Genomic DNA, 25409 nt, shown 5'->3' with positions numbered 1-25409 from the left:
GACAGACAGACAGACAGACAGACAGACAGACAGACAGACAGACAGACAGACAGACAGACAGACAGACAGACAGACAGACAGACAGACAGACAGACAGACAGACAGACAGACAGACAGACAGACAGACAGACGGGAGAAGAAAGAGCGAGTGAGAGGAGAGATAATAAACAATGATTAAGAACAACTCTTTTATTCCCTTCAGCCTGTCTCCTCCACTCTGAGTTGTATCCCCTCTTCCCTCCTCCTTCTCCCTTCATCTCTCATCTCCTCCACTCCTGATGGCAGAGGAGAGAGGGAGAGATAGAGAGAAAGGGGAGGGGAGGGGAGGGGAGGGGAGGGGGAGGAGGGGTGAGAGAGGGAGAGAGAGAGATAGACACACAGACCTAGAGAGAGAGAAAGAGAGCGAGAGACAGAGAGAGACAGAGAGAGAGAGACAGAGAGAGAGAGAGAGAGAGAGAGAGAAAGAGAGAGAGAGAGATAGATAGAGAGAGACAGAGAGAGAGAGAGAGAGAGAGAGAGAGAGAGAGAGAGAGAGAGAGAGAGAGAGAGAGAAATAGGATGAGAAAAGGGAGAGACAGCAGAGAACAGGAAGTGCAGAAGAGAGAGAGACACAAACACTGGTTGCATTTCTACAGCTAAGTACTGCATATACCACTTGATACACTAAAGTTAACCTTAAATGAGTCCCCCTCTCCCTCCATCTCTTATGATTTACTTACCTTCCCTTTTCCTCTCCAGTCCAAACACCCAATGTCGGGAGAAGTTTCAGACAAGAACAAACTAAGAAATATACAAGTTAGAGTCCAAAGCTCTGACGAAAGCTTCTGGTGTTCATGAAAGTAAAATCCACTGCATTGGGTTGTATAATTAACGGCATCTGCTCGCGCGCCTCTCGGTGTGCGGTCAGTCACCCTTGAACCCGAGTGTTTTCAGCCGACCGTTTTCTCCCCACGGCAGTTAGAAATGCAACGGACCGGGACCCGTCAACCGCGAGAGACGGTCCTCCGTGACTGCACAGTAATGCTGTCCGTTATTACTAACACTGCAGCTACCACGCACCAGCTGACGTGCTCCCGGTATCACAAAAAATGCAAATGGTGAGCTGCACGACATAGACAGAGAGAGAGAGATTTCACTTTTGTTTATTATCCATTTCACTTGCTTTGGCAATATAAACATATGATTCACATGCCAATAAATCCCTTTGAATTGAATTGAATTGAGAGAGAGAGAGAGAGAGCGAGAGAGAGAGAGAGAGAGAGAGAGAGAGAGAGAGAGAGAGAGAGAGAAGAGAGAGAGAGAGAGAGAGAGAGAGAGAGAGAGAGAGAGAGAGAGAAATAGGCTGATCAGTGATTATTGGAGCATGGAATATCTTTTCTCCTCCTGATAACATCACGATTTGTGAAGACGTCTTCATTTTCATTTTTTTTTTTTTAAGACTCAGTCCGTTATTCGTGTCTGCATGTCCTATTCACACAACGGACCCATTCAAAGCGGCATGTGTGACCCTACTGTGCCTTTAGCCAGCCCAGCAGCGTTGTGTGATTCTCAGAGGTGTGCGTGTCCTGTGTGTAGACACTGAGTGTACAAAACCTTATGAACACCTGCTCTTTTCTCTTTCCATGACATAGACTGCCCAGGTGAATCCAGGTGAAAGCTATGATCCTTTATTGATGTCACTTGTTAAATCCACTTCAATCAGTGTAGATGAAAGGGGAGGAGACTGGTTAAAGAAGGATTTTTAAGCCTTGAGACAATTGAGACATGGATTGTGTATGTGTGCCATCCAGAGGGTGAATGTGTAAGACCAAATATTTAAGTGCCTTTGAACGGGGGATGGTGGTAGGTGCCAGGCGCAACTGTTTGAGTGTGTCAAGAACTGCAACACTGCTGGATTTTTCACGCTCAACAGTTTCCCATGTGTATCAAGCATGGCCCACCACCCAAATGGTGTTTTGTGTACAGTTGAAGTTGGAAGTTTACATACACCATAGCCAAATACATTTAAACTCAGTTTTTCACAATTCCTGACATTTAATCCTAGTAAAAATTCCCTGTCTTAGGTCAGTTAGGATCACAGCTTTATTTTAAGAATGTGAAATGTCAGAATAATTGTAGAGAGAATGATTTATTTCAGCTTTTATTTCTTTCATCACATTCCCAGTGGGTCAGAAGTTTACATACACTCAATTAGTATTTGGTAGCATTGCCTTTAAATTGTTTAACTTGGGTCAAACGTGTCGGGTAGGCTTCCACAAGCTACTCACAATAAGTTGGGTGAATTTTGGCCCATTCCTCCTGACAGAGCTGGTGTAACTGAGTCAGGTTTGTAGGCCTCCTTGCTCACACACGCTTTTTCAGTTCTGCCCACAAATGTTCTATAGGATTGAGGTCAGGGCTTTGTGATGGCCACTCCAATACCTTGACTTTGTTGTCCTTAAGCCTGCTAGCCCCCCTACCTCTACGGAAGCACAGTTCCCGCTCAACCCAGTCAAAACTATTCACTGCTCTGGCAACCCAATGGTGGAACAAGCTCCCCCACGACACCAGGACAGCGGAGTCACTGACCACATTCCGGAGACACTTGAAACCCTACCTCTTTAAGGAATACTTGGAATAGTATAAAAGTAATCCTTCTACCCCCCATCCCCCACCCCCCCATAAAAAAATAAAATAAAAAATAAAAATAATATATATATACAGTGGGGAGAACAAGTATTTTATACACTGCCGATTTTGCAGGTTGTTCTACTTACAAAGCATGGAGAGGTCTGTAATTGTTATCATAGGTACACTTCAACTGTGAGAGATGGAATCTAAAACAAAAATCGAGAAAATCACATTGTATGATTTTTAAGTAATTAATTTGCATTTTATTGCATGACATAAGTATTTGATACATCAGAAAAGCAGAACTTAATATTTGGTACAGAAACCTTTGTTTGCAATTACAGAGATCATACGCTTCCTGTAGGTCTTGACCAGGTTTGCACACACTGCAGCAGGGATTTTGGCCCACTCCTCCATACAGATCTTCTCCAGATCCTTCAGGTTTCGGGGCTGTCGCTGGGCAATACGGACTTTCAGCTCCCTCCAAAGATATTCTATTGGGTTCAGGTCTGGAGACTGGCTAGGCCCCTCCAGGACCTTGAGATGCTTCTTACGGAGCCACTCCTTAGTTGCCCTGGCTGTGTGTTTCAGGTCGTTGTCATGCTGGAAGACCCAGCCACGACCCATCTTCAATGCTCTTACTGAGGGAAGGAGGTTGTTGGCCAAGATCTCGCGATACATGGCCCCATCCATCCTCCCCTCAATACGGTGCAGTCGTCCTGTCCCCTTTGCAGAAAAGCATCCCCAAAGAATAATGTTTCCACCTCCATGCTTCACGGTTGGGATGGTGTTCTTGGGGTTGTACTCATCCTTCTACTTCCTCCAAACACGGCGAGTGGAGTTTAGACCAAAAAGCTATATTTTTGTCTCATCAGACCACATGACCTTCTCCCATTCCTCCTCTGGATCATCCAGATGGTCATTGGCAAACTTCAGACGAGCCTGGACATGCGCTGGCTTGAGCAGGGGGACCTTGCGTGAGCTGCAGGATTTTAATCCATGACGGCGTAGTGTGTTACTAATGGTTTTCTTTGAGACTGTGGTCCCAGCTCTCTTCAGGTCATTGACCAGGTCCTGCCGTGTAGTTCTGGGCTGATCCCTCACCTTCCTCATAATCATTGATGCCCGACGAGGTGAGATCTTGCATGGAGCACCAGACTGAGGGTGATTGACCGTCATCTTGAACTTCTTCCATTTTCTAATAATTGCGCCAACAGTTGTTGCCTTCTCACCAAGCTGCTTGCCTATTGTCCTGTAGCCCATCTACAATTGTATCCCTGATGTCCTTACACAGCTCTCTGGTCTTGGCCATTGTGGAGAGGTTGGAGTCTGCTTGATTGAGTGTGTGGACAGGTGTCTTTTATACAGGAAACGAGTTCAAACATGTGCAGTGAATACAGGTAATGAGTGGAGAACAGGAGGGCTTCTTAAAGAAAAACTAACAGGTCTGTGTCTATATATATATAGGGTGGTTGTCCCACTTGCTATCAGAAGTTAAATGCACCAATTTGTAAGTCACTCTGGATAAGAGCATCTGCTAAATGACGTAAATGTAAAAATTGTCCATTTGGAAGATCCATTTGCGACCAAGCTTTAACTTCCTGACCGATGTCTTGAGATGTTGCTTCAATATATCCACATAATTTTCCTTCCTCATGATGCCATCTATTTTGTGAAGTGCACCAGTCCCTCCTGCAGCAAAGCACCCCAACAGCATGATGCTGCCACCCCCGTGCTTCACGGTTGGGATGGTGTTCTTCGGCTTGCAAGCATCCCCCTTTTTCCTCCAAACATAACGATGGTCATTATGGCCAAACAGTTCTATTTTTGTTTCATCAGACCAGAAGACATTTCTCCAAAAAGTACGATCTTTGTCTCCATGTGCAGTTGCAAACCGTAGTCTGGCTTTTTTTATGGCGGTTTTGGAGCAGTGGCTTCTTCCTTGCTGAGCGGCCTTTCAGGTTATGTTGATATAGGACTCGTTTTACTGTGGATATAGATACTTTTGTACCTGTTTCCTCCAGCATCTTCACAAGGTCCTTTGCTGTTGTTCTGGGATTGATTTGCACTTTTCGCACCAAAGTACGTTCATCTCTAGGAGACAGAACGCGTCTCCCTCCTGAGCGGTATGACGGCTGCATGGTCCCATGGTGTTTATACTTGCATACTATTGTTTGTACAGATGAACGTGGTACCTTCAGGCATTTGGAAATTGCTCCCAAGAATACACCAGCCATGACATCATTTTCTGGAATTTTCCAAGCTGTTTAAAGGCACAGTCAACTTAGTGTATGTAAACTTCTGGCCCACTGGAATTGTGATACAGTGAATTATAAGTGAAATAATCTGTCAGTAAACAATTGTTGGAAAAATTACTTGTGTCATGCAAAAAGTAGATGTCCTAACCGACTTGCCAAAACTACAGTTCGTTAATAAGACATTTGTGGAGTGGTTGAAAAACGAATTTTAATTACTTCAACCTAAGTGTATGTAAACTTCCTACTTCAACTGTATGCTGCAGTGTTGGTCCCATCCAGTTTTAGATTTCTTCATTTTAGAAATATATTGGAAGATAAAACATAATTCAATCACAGCAATGGAGCGTCTCTATAAAATATTGTGATTTACGTATTACTACCCTCTCTCTGACCAATGCTTCAACTAATTGTTTGTGTGTGTGTGTTTCAGGGCCATTATCAACCATTTCAACCCCAAGATTGAGTCGTACGCTACAGTGAACCACATCTCCCAGCTGTCTGAGGACCAGGTAAACACGCCTCTTATGATGTCACCACAACCCCTTATGATGTCACAGCACACTCTATTATGAGTGTGCTGTGACATCTACTTACCTTGTGAAATAAGGGATAAATAAATAAATGAGGTCACAACATGCCTCCTTGTGATATCATAATGGCCCACCACCCAAAGGGTGTTTTGTGTATATCCCATATATTAGCTGAATGAAGCCTGCACCTATAGGTGAATCATATTTACATACAGACTATATAGACTGTAACCCACAATATTAGCTATCTAGGTAGTTCATTTACTTTCTCTCTTTTCCCAAGAGATTTTGATTGTAAACATTTTTTTTATAAAATAAAAGTTATTGATTTTATTTGTCTCTGAATAGAGTGTAAATATCACCTATGAACTTCTAGCTTGGCAGCCTATATATTTATAGGAGCAACTGGCTAATTGAATTGTACTCTGTCTGGTAGGCTCTTGGGCGGGCTGTCGCTGACCATGGTTCTGAAACGTAAACCAACGTGCACGGCGCACATAGGACCTATCACAATCGCGACATGGATGGACAATGTATTTAACTTATAGGCTGAATGTTGTTGACTGACTGTGCTCTATCGACAGAAGTTAATCCATTTGGAATTTGTCAAGACCATCAATTTCTAAAATCAATTGTCATAGCCTACATATTTATAATCTGAATGATGCAGGCTAGTCACTCTTTTTGTCAATGCTATTAGATTTTTCATTACACAGTTTTGGGTGAGTATCTTATTAAAATCTTCCAGTCAGAGAGACATGAGTGATGTAGCTAATCATTTCACCCACAAATGGACCTCAGATTGACGTGATCTGACATCTACGCTATTTTCTTTAGCCTACTCTCTCCCACATCGGTTCGCTCTGCGATCTATTAACCAGTCGGATTTTTTTTTGCGGAAGCGATTACCTTTCTCTTGCAGCTAGCAGGCAGGCGTTATTCGCTTCAAAACAAATACGTTCCCCACCATTTCTACAGCACAGAACATCGTAAACTCAATAACATCGACTTGAGAAGCGAAAACAGATTGACTTCGTAACAAGAAGTCTGCGAAAACTGTCGAAACGGGCGTGTGTGACGCGTCTCTTCCTACATTCAGATGCTATCGTGTTGACGATCAAGAATCGCTTTCATATTCGCTAGCTACGTTTTTTGACACTTTTCCCCCTAGTCAGGTAATGTTGCATTTCTTGCCTTTCTTATTATTCATATTTATTGATTGTTGCAAATATTACATGTTAATGTTATGTCAATCACTAGCTGGTTAGTTTAATCGGAGTTACAATTTCGCCAGGTAGCTACATGCGATTTGGATGACAGCTGTTGTTGTGTAGACACTAACGTTAGAAAACACTAGCTATGTGACAACCAGACAGTGCACAATAATGTATTTTCATCAATATGTGATATAGAACCCGTATTTAACAACGTATTGTGGTCTATTGCAGTCATATTGTTTCATGACCCACCCACTCCATGTCAGCCAAACACAAGTCAGCAGTCACGTTTCTCAGTAGCATTAGAAGGTCAATGGTTAAATCGTCATTAGATCAGGTATGGTAGATTTACTTTGATCGTCAAGGCTCGTGATTACTGTTGCCCCCTTCCTCTTTCCACTCTGATAGCTAGTGAGTGAGTGTGTGCACAGTGTAACATATTCTGGAAATGCTAGCTAGAGCAGCAGACAGACTTGAAAATAATATCTAACATCTTATCTGCCTGCCTCTCTCTGTCTCTCTCTCTCTGTCTCTCTCTCTGTGTCTCTCTGTCTCTGTCTCTGTCTCTCTCTCTCTCTCTCTCTCTCTCTCTCTCTCTGTGTCTCTCTCTCTGTGTCTCTCTGTCTCTGTCTCTGTCTCTCTCTCTCTCTCTCTCTCTCTGTCTCTCTGTGTCTCTCTGTGTCTCTCTCTCTCTCTCTGTCTGTCTGTCTGTGTCTCTCTGTCGCTCTCTCTGTCTCTCTCTGTCGCTCTCTCTGTCTCTCTCTGTCTCCGTCTCTCTCTCTCTCTCTCTCTCTCTCTCTCTCTCTCTCTCTCTCTCTCTCTCTCTCTCTCTCTCTCTCTCTGTCTCTCTGTCTCTCTCTCTCTCTCTGTCTCTCTCTCTGTCTCTCTCTCACTCCCCTTCTCTACCCCCCTCTGTTTCTGTCCCCCGTTCTCCCCTCTAGTCAGGATGAAGCCTGGAGTAGGGGCGTGTCAGGACCCCTGTCAGGGTGGACCGGGGGCGGGTGACAGGGGGGATGACACCCTGGTGTCTCTCCCCCCTAAAGACACCCCCGGTTCACCCACGGGGTCACCCTCAGAGCTGGGCAGCCCTGGCCCCCGCCAGGTCGCGACCTTTGACCTACTCAACATGGTGGTGTCGTACAAGAGGATGGCCCTGTTTCTGGAGCCGCTCACTGACGCGTTGGAGCTGGCCCGCTACCTACTGGGGTGAGAGGATACATTTACACACTGATCCAAGGTCTGTTTTTAATTTCTCCCATAATGATAATGGGATCACTTGGGAGAGAAGACTGATTCTAGATCTGGGCCATTGAGCTGCCCCGCTACCTACTGGGCTAATGAAGGGAGTAGGATGAGGTTTCCCCAAGGCCTAGACACTGACCTGTCAGATTTGGGTTTCTTCACCCTAATGGTTCCGGCGAGGGTATGCTGATCCTAGATCTGGGCTATGGAGCTGTCCTGCAGGCGAGGCTTTTGCTCCAGTCCTGCTCTAATGAGCCTAGTTGTAGATACATGCCATCTTATTTGGTTTACTGTATAGTCATGAGTCAGTGTGTGATTTGTACAGCCTGCTACCTACTGGGGTGAGTCAGTGTTTCCCCTAGACACTGATCGGAGGTCCGTTTTTAGTGGTCCTCTGTAGCTCAGCTGGTAGAGCACGGCGCCTGTAACGCCAAGGTAGTGGGTTCGATCCCCGGGACCACCCATACACAAAAATGTATGCACGCATGACTGTAAGTCGCTTTGGATAAAAGCGTCTGCTAAATGGCATATTATTATTATTATTATATTATTATTATTTAGTTCCTCCAACCTATTGGTTGAAGATAGGACTTGAGGACGCTAAGCTGATCCTAGGTCAGTATGACTGTGTGGTGTATTGCAGGTGGAGGATGCCTCTGTGCTCACTACTGGTCTGTCTACTGCTCAACATCCTCTTCCTCACTCTGAGTGAAGGTGAGCTAATGCTGAGTAGTTCTCACACACATACACACACACACACACACACACACACACTGATATATGAACTACTACCACATACAACTGAGTGTGGATAATAATCTGATATATATATATATATATATATATATATAATCTGATAATCAGTTTTTCTCTCCTTTCCTCCAGTGGGGTGGTTCTCTGTGTGTGTTCTGGGGGTGTCGGCCCCGGCTGCCATGGGTTACCTGCAGGACAGGTGTGGGGGCGGGGCGTCGGAGGCAGAACAACAGAAGAGGCGGCGCCACGCGGTGCATCGTAAGGACCTGCAGAACGTTCAGCTCACCAGACAGGACGCCATGATGGAAGTCAAAGACCTGTGAGTGTCTGGAGTGGTTGAGTATCTCTGTGTTTACATTCGTACACATTGTCTATGTTTGCACGGAACATATTGTGTCTGCACCAAAGTGTTTGTGTGAGTTTGTCCCTCCAGGTTATAAAACCAGGTTAGTTTATTTACTATCCCTGTGTGTGTGTAGTCCCCTGTAGCTCAGTCGGTAGAGCATGGCGCTTGCAACACCAGGGTTGTGGGTTTGTTTCCCACGGGGGGCCAGTATGAAAATGTATGCACTCACCAACTGTAAGTCGCTCTGGATAAGAGCGTCTGCTAAATGACTAAAATGTAAATGTGTGTGTCTGTGTGCGTGCGTGTGTGTGTGTGTCCTCAGGTTAAAGCAGCTAGATGACCTGTTGTCTCATGCCTGCCTGTCTGCTGAGTCTGCATACAAGCTCCTGTACTGGGAGAGACACTCTGAGTCCTCTAGGTCAGTAACACTGTCTGTGTGTCTGTCTACAACCTCCTGTACTGGGAGAGACACTCTGAGTCCTCTAGGTCAGTAACACTGTCTGTGTGTCTGTCTACAAGCTCCTGTACTGGGAGAGACACTCTGAGTCCTCTAGGTCAGTAACACTGTCTGTGTGTCTGTCTACAACCTCCTGTACTGGGAGAGACACTCTGAGTCCTCTAGGTCAGTAACACTGTCTGTGTGTCTGTCTACAACCTCCTGTACTGGGAGAGACACTCTGAGTGCCCAGACAGACAGGTTAGGGGTGTTTGTGTGTGCCTGTGTGTGTGTAACTCTCTCTCTCTCTCTCTCTCTCTCTCTCTCTCCTCTCTCTCTCTCTCTCTCTCTCTCTCTCTCTCCTCTCTCCTCTCTCCTCTCTCTCTCTCTCTCTCTCTCTCTCTCTCTCTCTCTCTCTCTCTCTCTCTCTCTCTCTCTCTCTCTCTCTCTCTCTCTCTCTCTCTCTCTCTCTCTCTCTCTCTCTCTCTCTCTCTCTCTCTCTCTCTCTCTCTCTCTCTCTCTCTCTCTCTCTCTCTCTCTCTCTCTCTCTCTCTCTCTCTCTCTCTCTCTCTCTCTCTCTCTCTCTCTCTCTCTCTCTCTCAGGTTCTATGGTGGTATGTTAGCTGTATTGATGCTGCTGTATTTTGTTCCTGTGGGCTGGGTGCTGGCCTGTCTCACTACTGCCCTCTTCCTGTGGAACAGAGACTTCTGCAGAGGTCAGCACACACACACACACACACACACACACACTCAGGTCTTGGTTCTAACAGCCTGGTTCCCCTCTCCCTCTGTGTGTGTAGTCGTGTTGGACCTCAGGGAGGTATTCCAGTCTGGCCAGAACCCTTCCTCAGAGGGACAGACAGACCACACAGAACCGGACCACGGCAGCCTGGACCGGACTCCCACTCCTACCAGCCTGGAGGTATGGAGAGAGAGAGAGAGAGAGAGAGAGAGAGAGAGAGTGTATTTTGATTAATGGTGTACATTAAAACATTACAGATCAGTGTTATCCAATAATTATCTAACTTACATGTATATCATTATTATATGGTGTGTGTAGGACCTGTCCCCGGGAAGCGTAGAGGAGGCTGAGGAGGCGGAGCCTGATGATGAGTTCAAAGATGCCATCGAGGTAAAAATAATCAACCGTTATAAAACCGTTATCTCTGCTTATTGTCTTTCTATCTGACTGATTTTTCACCTTAACCTCTTAGGCCATGTCTTAGGCCATGTTCACCATATTTTGATTTGATTCAACTTTATTGGCAATCGGACCACTCTCACTCCGTCCCTGTTCGAATACTTCAACACTGCCTCTATTCCTTCCACTAAGTCTTCACAGATCTAACATGGTAGGGTAGGAGAAACCGAAGAATCCACTGGCCTACCTTCCTTTGACCTATCCAGTCACTGTCAGATCAGAAGGAAAAAGAAAGAAGGTTGTGTTGGAACACCTTCTTCTTCTTCTTCTTCTTCTTCTTCTTCTTCTTCTTCTTCTTCTTCTTCTTCTTCTTCCTTCTGTCGCTGGCTGACAACTTCCTGTCCTTCTGATGATTCATTTCCTTTTCTGTTTCTACCTCCCCACCTCTCAGTCGACTCAGGAGCCCCCTATCTCCCTGCAGGTGAGTGGCTCCCCCTGTCTGTTCGGCTGTGGTATTACAGCATTAGAAACAGGACACACTCTTAACAATTGCAACAAATTATTTTTGTTTTTATGTATGATAAAGTTATGAAACAGTTCAGTCTGTCATTCTGTGACAGTTCAACTACTCGGCCCAGTTACTAAGTTGTGAGCATTTGTGTGTGTGTGTGTGTGTTATATAGGACTATCTCAGACAGTTCAGTGTTACAGGACGTCATGACCGAGGTCAAAGACCTGTAAGTGTGTGTGTGTGTGTTACAGTGGTGTGTGTTACACAGGAACTACACAAGGACGTAGAGAGAACCCTAGGGTTTTTTACCTTCTACACTGGAAGCGTAACGTTTTGCTGGCGTGAGCAGAGCTCAAACCACTTCATCCTACTGTTCTGCGGCGTGAGCTGCACGTTTAAATCTTCACAATAGAAATAGACCACCAGGATTCATTGGAATGAATAGGAGCGTCTCATGCTCTGCAAACGTTATGCGTCTAGTGTAGCAGGCCAGTTCCATATCACTATCTCAGACAGCACAGGGTGTGTGTATCGCTGTGGTGTGCGTTCGATATATATGGTGTGTGTGTGTTTGTTAGATATGGTGTGTGTGTGTTTGTTAGATATGGTGTGTGTGTTTGTTAGATATGGTGTGTGTGTGTGTGTGTGTGTTAGATATGGTGTGTGTGTGTGTGTGTGTGTGTGTGTGTGTTAGATATGGTGTGTAATCTGCTCATGTGTGTGTTGCTCTCCACCCTAACAAGGACACCCCCTTGGCTTTAGTGGTAAGTCTAATTCAACCCTCACCCCCCTCACCCCTCACCCTTACCATGTTTGTGGTGAGAGGTTATATATCATTATATATAACACTAATACACTGCTCAAAAAAATAAAGGGAACACTTAAACAACACAATGTAACTCCAAGTCAATCACACTTCTGTGAAATCAAACTGTCCACTTAGGAAGCAACACTGATTGACAATACATTTCACTTGCTGTTGTGCAAATGGAATAGACAACAGGTGGAAATTATAGGCAATTAGCAAGACACCCCCAATAAAGAAGTGGTTCTGCAGGTGGTGACCACAGACCACTTCTCAGTTCCTATGCTTCCTGGCTGATGTTCTGGTCACTTTTGAATGCTGGTGGTGCTTTCACTCTAGTGGTAGCATGAGACGGAGTCTACAACCCACACAAGTGGCTCAGGTAGTGCAGCTCATCCAGGATGGCACATCAATGCGAGCTGTGGCAAGAAGGTTTGCTGTGTCTGTCAGCGTAGTGTCCAGAGCATGGAGGCGCTACCAGGAGACAGGCCAGTACATCAGGAGACGTGGAGGAGGCCGTAGGAGGGCAACAACCCAGCAGCAGGACCGCTACCTCCGCCTTTGTGCAAGGAGGAGCAGGAGGAGCACTGCCAGAGCCCTGCAAAATGACCTCCAGCAGGCCACAAATGTGCATGTGTCTGCTCAAACGGTCAGAAACAGACACCATGAGGGTGGTATGAGGGCCCGACGTCCACAGGTGGGTGTTGTGCTTACAGCCCAACACCGTGCAGGACGTTTGGCATTTGCCAGAGAACACCAAGATTGGCAAATTCGCCACTGGCGCCCTGTGCTCTTCACAGATGAAAGCAGGTTCACACTGAGCACATGTGACAGACGTGACAGAGTCTGGAGACGCCGTGGAGAACGTTCTGCTGCCTGCAACATCCTCCAGCATGACTGGTTTGGCGGTGGGTCAGTCATGGTGTGGGGTGGCATTTCTTTGGGGGGCCGCACAGCCCTCCATGTGCTCGCCAGAGGTAGCCTGACTGCCATTAGGTACCGAGATGAGATCCTCAGACCCCTTGTGAGACCATATGGTGGTGCGGTTGGCCCTGGGTTCCTCCTAATGCAAGACAATGCTAGACCTCATGTGGCTGGAGTGTGTCAGCAGTTCCTGCAAGAGGAAGGCATTGATGCTATGGACTGGCCCGCCCGTTCCCCAGACCTGAATCCAATTGAGCACATCTGGGACATCATGTCTCGCTCCATCCACCAAACCCACGTTGCACCACAGACTGTCCAGGAGTTGGCGGATGCTTTAGTCCAGGTCTGGGAGGAGATCCCTCAGGAGACCATCCGCCACCTCATCAGGAGCATGCCCAGGCGTTGTAGGGAGGTCATACAGGCACATGGAGGCCACACACACTACTGAGCCTCATTTTGACTTGTTTTAAGGACATTACATCAAAGTTGGATCAGCCTGTAGTGTGGTTTTCCACTTTAATTTTGAGGGTGACTCCAAATCCAGACCTCCATGGGTTGATAAATTTGATTTCCATTGATAATTTTTGTGTGATTTTGTTGTCAGCACATTCAACTATGTAAAGAAAAAAGTATTTAATAAGATTATTTCATTCATTCAGATCTAGGATGTGTTGTTTGTGTTCCCTTTATTTTTTTGAGCAGTGTATCATTATATATAGTACTAATATCATTATATATAGCACTAATATCATTATATATAGCACTAATATCATGATATATAGCATTAATATCATATATAGCACTAATGTCATTGTATATAGCGCTAATATCATTATATATAACACTAATATCATTATATATAGCATTAATATCATTATATATAGCACTAATATCATTGTATATAGCACTATCATTATATATAGCACTATCGTTATATATAGCACTAATATTATATATAGCACTAATATCATTATATATAGCACTAATATCATTATATATAGCACTAATATCATTATATATAGCACTAATATCATGATATATAGCATTAATATCATATATAGCACTAATGTCATTGTATATAGCGCTAATATCATTATATATAACACTAATATCATTATATATAGCATTAATATCATTATATATAGCACTAATATCATTGTATATAGCACTATCATTATATATAGCACTATTGTTATATATAGCACTAATATTATATATAGCACTAATATCATTATATATAGCACTAATATCATTATATATAACACTAATATCATTATATATAGCACTAATATCATGATATATAGCATTAATATCATATATAGCACTAATGTCATTGTATATAGCGCTAATATCATTATATATAACACTAATATCATTATATATAGCATTAATATCATTATATATAGCACTAATATCATTATATATAGCACTAATATCATTGTATATAACACTATCATTATATATAGCACTAATATCATTGTATATAGCACTATCATTATTATAATAATAATAATAATAATATGCCATTTAGCAGACGCTTTTATCCAAAGCGACTTACAGTCATGCGTGCATACATTTTTGTGTATTATATATAGCACTATCGTTATATATAGCACTAATATCATTGTATATAGCACTAATATCATTATATATAGCACTAATATCATTATATATAGCACTAATATCATTATATATAACACTATCATTATATATAGCACTATCATTATATATAGCACTAATATCATTATATATAGCACTAATATCATTGTATATAGCACTAATATCATTATATATAGCACTAATATCATTGTATATAGCATTAATATCATTATATATAACACTAATATCATTATATATATAACACTAATATCATGATATATAGCACTAATATCATTATATATAACACTATCATTATATATAACACTAATATCATTATATATTGTACTAATATCAATATATATACAGTTGAAGTCAGAAGTTTACATACACTTAGGTTGGAGTCATTAAAACTTGTTTTTCAACCACTCCACACATTTCTTGTTAACAAACTATAGTTTTGGCAAGTCGGTTAGGAAATCTACTTTGTGCATGACACAAGTAATTTTTCAAAAAAAAATTTACAGACAGATTATTTCACTTATAATTCACTATATCACAATTCCAGTGGGTCAGAAGTTTACATACACTAAGTTGACTGTGCCTTTAAACAGCTTGGAAAAGTCCAGAAAATTATGTCATGGCTTTAGAAGCTTCTGATATGCTAATTGACATCATTTGAGTCAATTGGAGGTGTACCTGTGGATGTATTTCAAGGCCTACCTTCAAACTCAGTGCCTCTTTGCTTGACATCATGGGAAAATGAAAAGAAATCAGCCAAGACCTCAGAAAAATAATTGTAGACCTCCACAAGTCTGGTTCATCCTTGGGAGCAATTTCCAAACGCCTGAAAGTACCACGTTCATCTGTACAAACAATAGTACGCAAGTATAAACACCATGGGACCACGCAGCCGTCATACCGCTCAGGAAGGAGATGCATTCTGTCTCCTAGAGATGAATGTACCTTGTTGCGAAAAGTGCAAATAAATCCCAGAACAACAGCAAAGGACCTTGTGAAGATGCTGGAGGAAACAGGTACTATATCGACATAACCTGAAAGGGCGCTCAGCAAGGAAGAAGCCACTGCTCCAAAACCGCCATAAAAAAGCCAGACTACGGTTTGCAACTGCACATGGGGACAAAGATCTTACTTTTTGGAGAAATGTCCTCTGGTCTGATGAAACTAAAATAGAACTGTTTGGCCATAATGACCATTGTTATGTTTGGAGGAAAAAGGGGGTACTTGCAAGCCGAAGAACACCATCCCAACCGTGAAGCACGGGGTGGCAGCATCATGCTGTGGGGGTGCTTTGCTGCAGGAGGGACTGGTGCACTTCACAAAATAGATGGCATCATGAGGAAGGAAAATGATGTGGATATATTGAAGCAACATCTCAAGACATCAGTCAGGAAGTTAATGCTTGGTCGCAAATGGGTCTTCCAAATGGACAATGACCCCAAGCATACTTCCAAAGTTGTGGCAAAATGGCTTAAGGACAACAAAGTCAAGGTATTGGAGTGGACATCACAAAGCCCTGACCTCAATCCTATAGAAAATGTGTGTGCAGAACTGAAAAAAAAAAGCGTGTGCGAGCAAGGAGGCCTACAAACCTGACTCAGTTACACCAGCTCTGTCAGGAGGAATGGGCCAAAAGTCACCCAACTTATTGTGGGAAGCTTGTGGAAGCCTACCCGAAACGTTTGACCCAAGTTAAACAATTGAAAGGCAATGCTACCAAATACTAATTGAGTGCATGTAAATTTCTGACCCACTGGGAATGTGATGAAATAAATAAAAGCTGAAATAAATCATTCTCTACTATTATTCTGACATTTCACATTGTTAAAATAAAGTGGTGATCCTAACTGACCTAAGACAGGGAATTTTTACTAGGATTAAATGTCAGGTATTGTGAAAATTTGAGTTTAAATGTATTTGGCTAAGGTGTATGTAAACTTCAGACTTCAACTGTGTGTGTGTGTATATATATTAAAATTATAGACTGATCATGTCTTTGTCAGTGGGCAAACGTACAAAATCAGCAGAAAAAATATTTTTTTCCCTCACTGTATATATATATATATATATATATATATATACAGTGAGGGAAAAAAATATTTTTTCTGCTGATTTTGTACGTTTGCCCACTGACAAAGACATGATCAGTCTATAATTTTAATGGTAGGTTTATTTGAACAGTGAGAGACAGAATAACAACAAAATAATCCAGAAAAACGCATGTCAAAAATGTTATAAATTGATTTGCATTTTAATGAGGGAAATAAGTATTTGACCCCCTCTCAATCAGAAAGGTTTCTGTCTCCCAGGTGTCTTTTATACAGGTAACGAGCTGAGATTAGGAGTACACTCTTAAAGGGAGTGCTCCTAATCTCAGCTTGTTACCTGTATAAAAGACACCTGTCCACAGAAGCAATCAATCAATCAGATTCCAAACTCTCCACCATGGCCAAGACCAAAGAGCTCTCCAAGGATGTCAGGAACAAGATTGTAGACCTACACAAGGCTGGAATGGGCTACAAGACCATCGCCAAGCAGCTTGGTGAGAAGGTGACAACAGTTGGTGCGATTATTCGCAAATGGAAGAAACACAAAAGAACTGTCAATCTCCCTCGGCCTGGGGCTCCATGCAAGATCTCACCTCGTGGAGTTGCAATGCTCATGAGAACGGTGAGGAATCAGCCCAGAACTACACGGGAGGATCTTGTCAATGATCTCAAGGCAGCTGGGACCATAGTCACCAAGAAAACAATTGATAACACACTACACCGTGAAGGACTGAAATCCTGCAGCGCCCGCAAGGTCCCCCTGCTCAAGAAAGCACATATACAGGCCCGTCTGAATTTTTCCAATGAACATCTGAATGATTCAGAGGAGAACTGGGTGAAAGTGTTGTGGTCAGATGAGACCAAAATGGAGCTCTTTGGCATCAACTCAACTCGCCGTGTTTGGAGGAGGAGGAATGCTGCCTATGACCCCAAGAACACCATCCCCACCATCAAACATGGAGGTGGAAACATTATGCTTTGGGGGTGTTTTTCTGCTAAGGGGACAGGACAACTTCACCGCATCAAAGGGAAGATGGACGGGGCCATGTACCGTCAAATCTTGGGTGAGAACCTCCTTCCCTCAGCCAGGACATTGAAAATGGGTCGTGGATGGGTATTCCAGCATGACAATGACCCAAAACACACGGCCAAGGCAACAAAGGAGTGGCTCAAGAAGAAGCACATTAAGGTCCTGGAGTGGCCTAGCCAGTCTCCAGACCTTAATCCCATAGAAAATCTGTGGAGGGAGCTGAAGGTTCGAGTTGCCAAACGTCAGGCTCGAAACCTTAATGACTTGGAGAAGATCTGCAAAGAGGAGTGGAACAAAATCCCTCCTGAGATGTGTGCAAACCTGGTGGCCAACTACAAGAAACATCTGACCTCTGTGATTGCCAACAAGGGTTTTGCCACCAAGTACTAAGTCATGTTTTGCAGAGGGGTCAAATACTTATTTTCCTCATTAAAATGCAAATCAATTTATACACTTTTTGTCATGCGTTTTTCTGGATTTTTTGGTTGTTATTCTGTCTCTCACTGTTCAAATAAACCTACCATTACAATTATAGACTGATCATGTCTTTGTCAGTGGGCAAACGTACAAAATCAGCAGGGGATCCCTCACTGTATATATATATAGGACTAATATCATAGCGCATATAACCACGTTTTCCAGAAATCCTGTATCAAAGATTCCTGGATTTCCTGCTAATTACCCCCAGATTCTGTGTATCTTCTAACCAGGATTTCTGGGAAACCTGGGAATTTTGGGGAAGTTACTGGAATTTTGCAACCCTTTAAAGCACTAATCATCATTCATACAATAGGCCTCATTCTCAATGTAGTCTGGGCGTCTCTGCATTATTCCAGCAAACCATTGGATGAGCATGCTCTGAGTTGGTCATTGCGCCTAAGTACACACACATGGGTGGCATTGTAATGTGTGTGTATTGCATTGTGTGACGTGTGTTTTTAGCATGGTTTAATGTTTCTGTTTGATTCATACAAGTACACAAATAGGACGCATCTATCTCATGCTACATAGGGCTCTGGTCAAAAATAGTGCACTAAGACAAGGTTATAGGGGCTAGAGTGTGAAAGTAGTGCCCTATATAATAGGGTCTAGGGTCTAAAGTAGTGCACTATATTATAGGGACTAGGGTCTAAAGTAGTGCACTATATTTTAGGGACTAGGGTATAAAGTAGTGCACTATATTATAGGGAAATAGGGTGTGATTGAGACTGTTTTATGAATGCAGGTGAGGTATTTTGCTGATTGGCTGCCAGGCCATCTACGGAGACAGGTGCAATGTCGTCTGAGGGCGGAGCTTAAGGTGGACCAAAAGGGTTACTAACCCTAGTCTTTCAGGGCAATATATAGGCACAGATCTAGGATCAGCTTACCCTCTTCTAATACTAACCTTAACCATAAGTGGGTGAACTGAGGCACAGATCTAGGATCACCCTGTCCTAATACTAACCTTAACCATAAGGATGTGAACTGTACAACTGATCTGGGGCATGTCTGGTAGCACGTTTCAAACTCATTCCACAGAGGTCCCTGTCTGCAGGCTTTCACTTCTTCCTTTTACTTGATTGATGAATTGAGGTCATTGGTTAGTTAGGAACTGGCCTTACCTGGTTGTGTAAGTCTTAATTGGACAGGAAAAACCCCAAAAACCATCAGACTCTGGGCCCTCCATGGAATGAGTTGGACACCCCTGCCTTGGAGGATGAAGTGTATGGTTTTGTGTTAGTGGGTTTTGCTGTCTGTGTGCTCTCGACTCCCCCTGCTGTTCACGTTGAGAAACACATCCAACTAAACCATGGAAGATACTGGTTGGTGTTGGAAGAGTAGGATTCAGGGAGCAGGGTTTGGGGGTGTAGGGTTTAGGAGCTATGGTTTAGGGTTTAGGGAGCAGGGTTTAGGGGCTATGGTGTAGGATTTAGGGAGCATGGTGTAGGGTTTACGGGCTATGGTGAAGGGTTTAGGGAGCAGGGTGTAGGGTTTAGGGGCTATGGTGAAGGGTTTAGGGGCTATGGTGAAGGGTTTAGGGGCTATGGTTTGCAGTTCCCACAAAGCTGCTGCCTTTAACTGCTCTTTAGTAACTTAAACCTCCTTCTCCCCCCCCCCACACACACTACAGGAGGATGATGACGTAACTTCAGATGTCGACACCATCTCCATCACCTCAGACAACGGTCTGCTGAGCCGCAACGAGCCAATCCGCAGTAAGGTGTCCAAACTGACGGAGAAGCTACGCAAACGCTACCCCACCAACAACACAGGTCAGTCTACCCTTCATCCCTCTATTCATCTTCTTCTTCCTCACCTCAAGCCTACTTAAGAGGCGGGTTTACTTGCTAGTCTTCAGATAGAAATAAAATCTCTCTTTCCTTCCTCTCCATCTCCCCAACTTGTCCCTCTCCCCCTCCCTCTCCCTCTCCCCCTCTCTCTCTCCCCCCCTCTCCCCGACTCTCTCTCCCTCTCTCTCCCCCTCTCTCTCTCTCCCCCTCTCTCTCTCCCTCTGTCCCTCTCCCTCTGTCCCTCTCCCTCTGTCCCTCTGTCCCTCTCCCTCTGTCCCTCTCCCTCTGTCCCTCTCCCTCTGTCCCTCTCCCTCTCCCTCTGTCCCTCTCCCTCTGTCCCTCTCCCTCTGTCCCTCTCCCTCTGTCCCTCTCCCTCTCTCTCTCTCCGTCTCCCTTTCCCCCTCTCTCCCTCTCCCTCTCCCCCTCTCTCCCTCTCCCTCTCTCTCCCTCTCCCTCTCTCTCCCTCTCCCTCTCCCTCTCTCTCCCTCTCCCTCTCCCCCTCTCTCCCTCTCTCATCCCAAAGGCAACTGTTCTAGCTGCAGTGCAGTCTTCTCAGTGGTGAAGAGAAGGGTAAGAGCTTTAAACCTGTTTTAAACCACCAATAAATACAATCAGATCTAATACTGTAGTTTGTTTACTAACTCTGTGTGTAACCTGGTTTGCGTCCCAAATGGCACCCTATTCCCTTTATAATCTACCACTTTTGAACAGAGTCCTATGGGCCCTGGTCAAAAGTAGTGAACTATGTAGGGAATAGGACAGGATTGGAGTTAGAGTTTCAGTTTACTTCCTGAATTGACTGACTTCAATTCAAATTGACCCCAACCCTGGAACAGGGTTCCGTTTGGGACATAACAATGATGATGTCAAAAGTGACCTCTGTGACCTCTGCTGTTTCAGCGGAGCTGTAGTAACTGCGGCAACAGCTTCTGCTCCAGATGCTGCTCCTACAAGGTCCTCAAGTCCTGCATGGGTGTCACAGGTGAGAGAGAAACACACACACACACACACACACACACACAACATTATATTATGGTATTTCTGTACTGAAATGATGAAATGATAAAGAAGGTCTCAGAAGACGTCAGTTGATAAAAACAATTTTCTATCTCTCCTATTTTACACTCCAACCTCTCATTCCCCATCTCTCTCTCCCCCTTTTTCTCATTGTTTCTCTCTTTACCTCCCTCCCTTCCAGCTCCAGATGCCCAGAGAGAGACAGTGTTTGTTTGTGCAGCCTGCAACTCCTCCCTCAGCAAGTGAGAAATGACTACCCCTCCTACCCAGTCACGGAGACCCAGGGAGGGTACTGCCCCTCCTACCCAGGATTCGAAGCTCATTGGCTGGGTAGAGCCCCGCGGCAGATCAGCCTCTATCCCCTGGAGGTGGTTCAAAACCCCAGGTTGTCTGGTTCTCTGGCTCCAGCCCATGTGACCAGGGTTATTAAGATGAACCAGTCCCAAATGGCACCCTATGTCCTATAAATTGCACTGCTTCCTATAGTAGTGCACTATATACGGAATAGGGTGCCATTTGGGATGCAGTCCCAGACACCCATCAGCTTGTGTTGCGTTGAGATTTATCCTGTACTGTCATTCTGTCATGAGGGAGGTCCTGAGAATGCTGAGACAAGTGTGTGTGTGTGCAGGTGTGTGTGTGTGCGCCTGCGTGTGTGTGTGTGCGCCTGCGTGTGTGTGTGTGTGCAGGTGTGTGTGTGTGCGCCTGCGTGTGTGTGTGTGCAGGTGTGTGTGTGTGCGCGCCTGCGTGTGTGTGTGTGTGTGTGTGCAGGTGTGTGTATTGGGTTGTATAAGATATGCTACAGATTAAACTTGCTATAACTTCTCCATACTGTAATGGTAACGGTTTTAAATGGTTTGATATGTTGGTCCTAATGTTTATTTAATGGATGTATAGACGGGATGCTGAAGACTATACCTTCGTCCCAAATGGCACCCTATCCTCTATGTAGTGCACTACAATTGATCAGGGCCCTTTTAAGGTGCTATTTGGCGAAAGTAGTGCACTATAAAGGGAATAGGGTGCTATTTGGGACGCGGCCCGTGGAGTAGACCCTAACCCCAAAGAGTGGTTTCCAGAGGGAACACAGGTTTTACATTCAGACACATAAGAATGTACATGTTACACTTTTACCCTTGTGATCCCCCTATATTTTATTTAAAGCCCCTGAAAGTTTATATTTATCAGATTTATTAATTAATTAATTGGATTGTGTATCTTGACAGAATGGAGGATTATGTTTACCCTTCATTGCTTCAATAAACTAATGTGATGATTTGAATGTTTGAAATTAACTCGTGTGGCATATTTTTCCTGTCTTTTTTCAGCCTAGTTGTAGAGAGCCTGCCCTGCCGGTTTGGTGCATCTGTTGGGGTTTCACTACCATAGACTTAGGTAGACATCGCATCATTGTATCTGTCCCAATATGGTGTCTGTGAGAGCAGGGGCAGCGCCATTGAGGCCATCTCCATTTTGAAGTAGTCCATTTTCTTATTCTACTACTTCTATGAGTTGGAAAACAAACTGAAAGGGTGCACACTGCCACCTGGAGTGTGTTGTTTTAACAGGTAGAAAGCCAAGGTTGGCGATTTACTGCCACCTGCAGTTATTGAATGTTTGCTCACGAGTATAATTCATCGGCTGATCCCTCCTGATGACCTGGATGGAATCATGTGATCCTTCCTTAACCCATAGGAAGTCACACCTAGTTGACTACTTCAAAATGGTTAAAGTCCTCAATGGCACTGCCCATGCTAAAATGGGCTTTTGGGCACGAGAGTCCTCTATCTATCTTTATGGTCACTACTCAACCCAAATCCACCTCATGCCAGAAGGCTCCAGGTTCCTCTCCAATCCTCTCCTCACAACCCAGGGCGAATCTCAATAGTCTGTAGTGCTCCCGGTTCCTCTCCAACCCTCTCCTCACAACCCAGGGTGAATCTCAATAGTCTTAAGTGGCTTCCTTACTTTCCTCGACTCCTTTCCTTTCTTTGTTGGTCTGAAAGTACAAGGACAGCTAAAAAAAAAACGTTAAAAAACGTGTCTTCCTCCGTATTGTTTCCACCTTTCCAATCTCCTCCAATCAGTTTATATTATCAGGAGGAAAGGAAACGTACACTATTGCTACGCAATGATATATAGACCACGCCCCGCGCCCTACCCCCTCGTGTGAGGTCCTCCCAACCCCCGCCGCTCTCCGCCCCACCCTACCCCTCCTCTCATCCTCCTCTCCTCCCCCTCGCTCTCTTCCTCCCGCACTCCAACCCGTCCCTGTGTCCCAGTAAAGCTCTTTGAGCTCGTGGACTCGTCCTAGTAGCCTTACGCCGTCAGATGGAAACATGGCGACAGAGGTGAGAATGAATAGAATAATCTGTCCTCGTCTTTCCCTTTACCTCTATGGGCATATGGTTGTATTCTCTTTCCTATGAGGACGTAGCCTTGTGGAGAGGGTTGTAAACTATATTCTGAACCGTTTGAATGCCGTTTGTCAGTAACAGCAGTGGTAGCCCTATGATAGAACGGATTGCGTAGCCTACAATAATTCAAATCACTGTTACCCAGCAACAATAGAAATTAACACAACTGTTTTTTTTACTGATAAAAAGTACATTTTGCAGATAACATTTGCTCAATCGGGTCAGGCAGGCAGGTTCATTTTGTCAAGTCGTATATTTTAATTAGAAATGGAAGCGTTGTCATTTTGACACTTCTTCGGTCACACTGACTGAAACGGCATGTGAATACCATATCATCCCTATATCATTCTATTGCCGTATTAAAGGTGTAGGTAGGCGACGTGCCTGAATAGAGGTTAGTTAGAGGAGTTCTCTTTGTGGCACAAAGAGCATTTCCAGGCCAGGCTGTGTAGCCTATGCTACAACTGGGGCACGAGAACAGGGATAAACAAGCAATCGTCGCGCCGTTAAGCTGTTTTGGTAAAAGCAGATCTCTTATTTTTTTGTCTGTAGAGTTCCGCTGTTAATCCGGTAGGCAGGCTGGCCCGTGCTAGTGCTGAAGCCTACTAGCGGGTGGCCGCGCGCGCCGCAGAGAGATATCAGCACCGTGGACAGCGACCGGTTGGGGTCAAGGAGAGAAAATCTCCGCGTTTCCACGCATCTTTTCATTTCCGTTATTCGGTCCAACTGCCTTTTTTATCGCCTTTCAGTCAGCGACACACTAGGGAAACAAGCTTGACGAACCATAACAGCCTAGGCTAGTTTCCAAAACCAAGAAACTAGACTGGCCTACACACCTCCAACCCCCACCTAAACGGCTAAGTCCACAACTATGGACATCAAGCTTCTTTATGGGGAAAAAGCGACCATTTGGTGCCATCGTTGGTCCATTGAGCCTTCTAATCCTATTCTTACAGAGATTGATTTGTTGTGAGCTGTTCTGTGATGTTGTGCCTTCTTCTCTTGGCTCAATTCCCTGATCTGTCTGCTGTAGCAGTGTGCATGGTCAGGAGAGAGAGAGAGGTAGTGAGAGGTAGAGGGAGAGAGAGAGAGTGAGAGAGAGAATGAGAAGAGAGAGGGGGAGAGAGAGAAGGGGGAGAGAGAGAGGTAGAGAGAGGTAGAGAGTGAGAGAGAGAATGAGAAGAGAGATAGAGAGAGCGCTAGAGAGAGAGGTATCGAGAGAGAATGAGTGAGAGAGAGAGAGAATGAGAAGAGAGAGAGTGCTACAGAGAGAGGAGAGGGGGAGAGAGAGAAGGGGGGAGAGAGCGCTACAGAGAGAGAGAGAAGGGGGGAGAGAGGAGAGATAGAGTGTCTGTGTCTGGGCTGTGATCCAGGGGGAACCCCTGTCCTCTATCATCCTAGACATCTAAAGACTACAACATCAGCCACTGTTTGGATACATTACCTCTTCAACAGAGTGTGTGTGTGAGAGAGAGAGAGAGCGAATGAGCAGTTTAGTTTTATTCTCATGGTGAGTCATACACACTGCTTCCTCAGAACCAGAAAGTTAATTCATAATAGAATTCTATTCACAATCTCTCTCTCTCGCTCTCTCTTATTTTTCTCACATACCTTTCTCTCTCCCCGTCTATGTGTGTGTGTGTGTGTGTGTGTGTGTGTGTATCCTGTAGTTCCATAACCTCCAGGAGTTGAGGCACAGTGCATCTCTGGCCAACAAGGTGTTCCTCCAGAGAGACTACAGTGAAGGGACCACCTGCCGCTTCCAGACCAAGTTCCCTGCTGAGCTGGAGAGCAGGGTGGGTAGTCTCTAACACACACACACACACACACACACACACACACACACACACACACACACACACACACACACACACACACACACACACACAGTAATGGCTGAAAAGACAGCTGAGTGTTTATCTCTCTGTCAGATTGAGCGGACGTTGTTTGAGGACACAGTGAAGACGTTGAATAACCACTATGCGGAGGCAGAGAAGATCGGAGGCCAGTCCTACCTGGAGGGATGTCTGGCCTGCACTACAGCCTACGTCATCTTCCTCTGTATGGAGACACGCTATGAGAAGGTGAGACCGGGCTAAACCACCACATTAGGACCACAGTAGAACCTCAGTAAGACCACAATATAAACATGGTAGAACCACATGGTAGAACCACATGGTAGAACCACAGTGGAACCACATGGTAGAACCACAGTAGAACCACAGTAGAACCAC

The 25409-nt window shown here is 44.5% G+C and overlaps 2 protein-coding genes across 4 annotated transcripts; both read left to right on the top strand.

The window, feature by feature from the left end:
• Positions 1-6281: 6281 nt before the first annotated feature.
• Positions 6282-22051, top strand: zfyve27 (zinc finger, FYVE domain containing 27). 3 transcript variants are annotated; one of them, XM_084199747.1, is made up of 13 exons: positions 6294-6573; positions 7557-7821; positions 8501-8571; positions 8743-8929; positions 9279-9374; positions 9996-10108; positions 10193-10314; positions 10453-10524; positions 10985-11014; positions 19582-19723; positions 20265-20311; positions 20642-20723; positions 20940-22051. In XM_084199747.1, the coding sequence occupies exons 2-13, from the start codon at positions 7562-7564 to the stop codon at positions 21002-21004; spliced, it is 1287 nt and encodes a 428-aa protein (XP_084055873.1). In that variant the 5' UTR covers positions 6294-6573; positions 7557-7561; the 3' UTR covers positions 21005-22051. The 3 variants fall into 3 exon arrangements, with proteins under 3 accessions (XP_084055874.1, XP_084055873.1, XP_084055875.1); XM_084199748.1 differs by lacking the exon at positions 10985-11014 and having other exon boundaries at positions 6282-6573; XM_084199749.1 differs by lacking the exons at positions 6294-6573; positions 7557-7821 and adding an exon at positions 8193-8198.
• An 838-nt stretch (positions 22052-22889) lies between these two features.
• Positions 22890-25259, top strand: LOC311125716 (golgin subfamily A member 7B-like; the record flags this gene model as incomplete). The annotated part of the gene is made up of 4 exons (XM_084199746.1): positions 22890-22927; positions 23073-23109; positions 24846-24971; positions 25107-25259. Coding segments are annotated over 4 exons (354 nt in total), but the record flags the coding sequence as incomplete, so codon positions are not given.
• Between the last annotated feature and the right edge of the window lie 150 nt (positions 25260-25409).

Source organism: Coregonus lavaretus (assembly GCF_964263955.1).
Source record: "Coregonus lavaretus genome assembly, contig: HAP1_SCAFFOLD_7659, whole genome shotgun sequence".
Taxonomy (NCBI): domain Eukaryota; kingdom Metazoa; phylum Chordata; class Actinopteri; order Salmoniformes; family Salmonidae; genus Coregonus; species Coregonus lavaretus.
The sequence above is the reverse complement of the archived record's forward strand: the minus strand, read 5'-3'. Positions and strand labels throughout refer to the sequence as shown.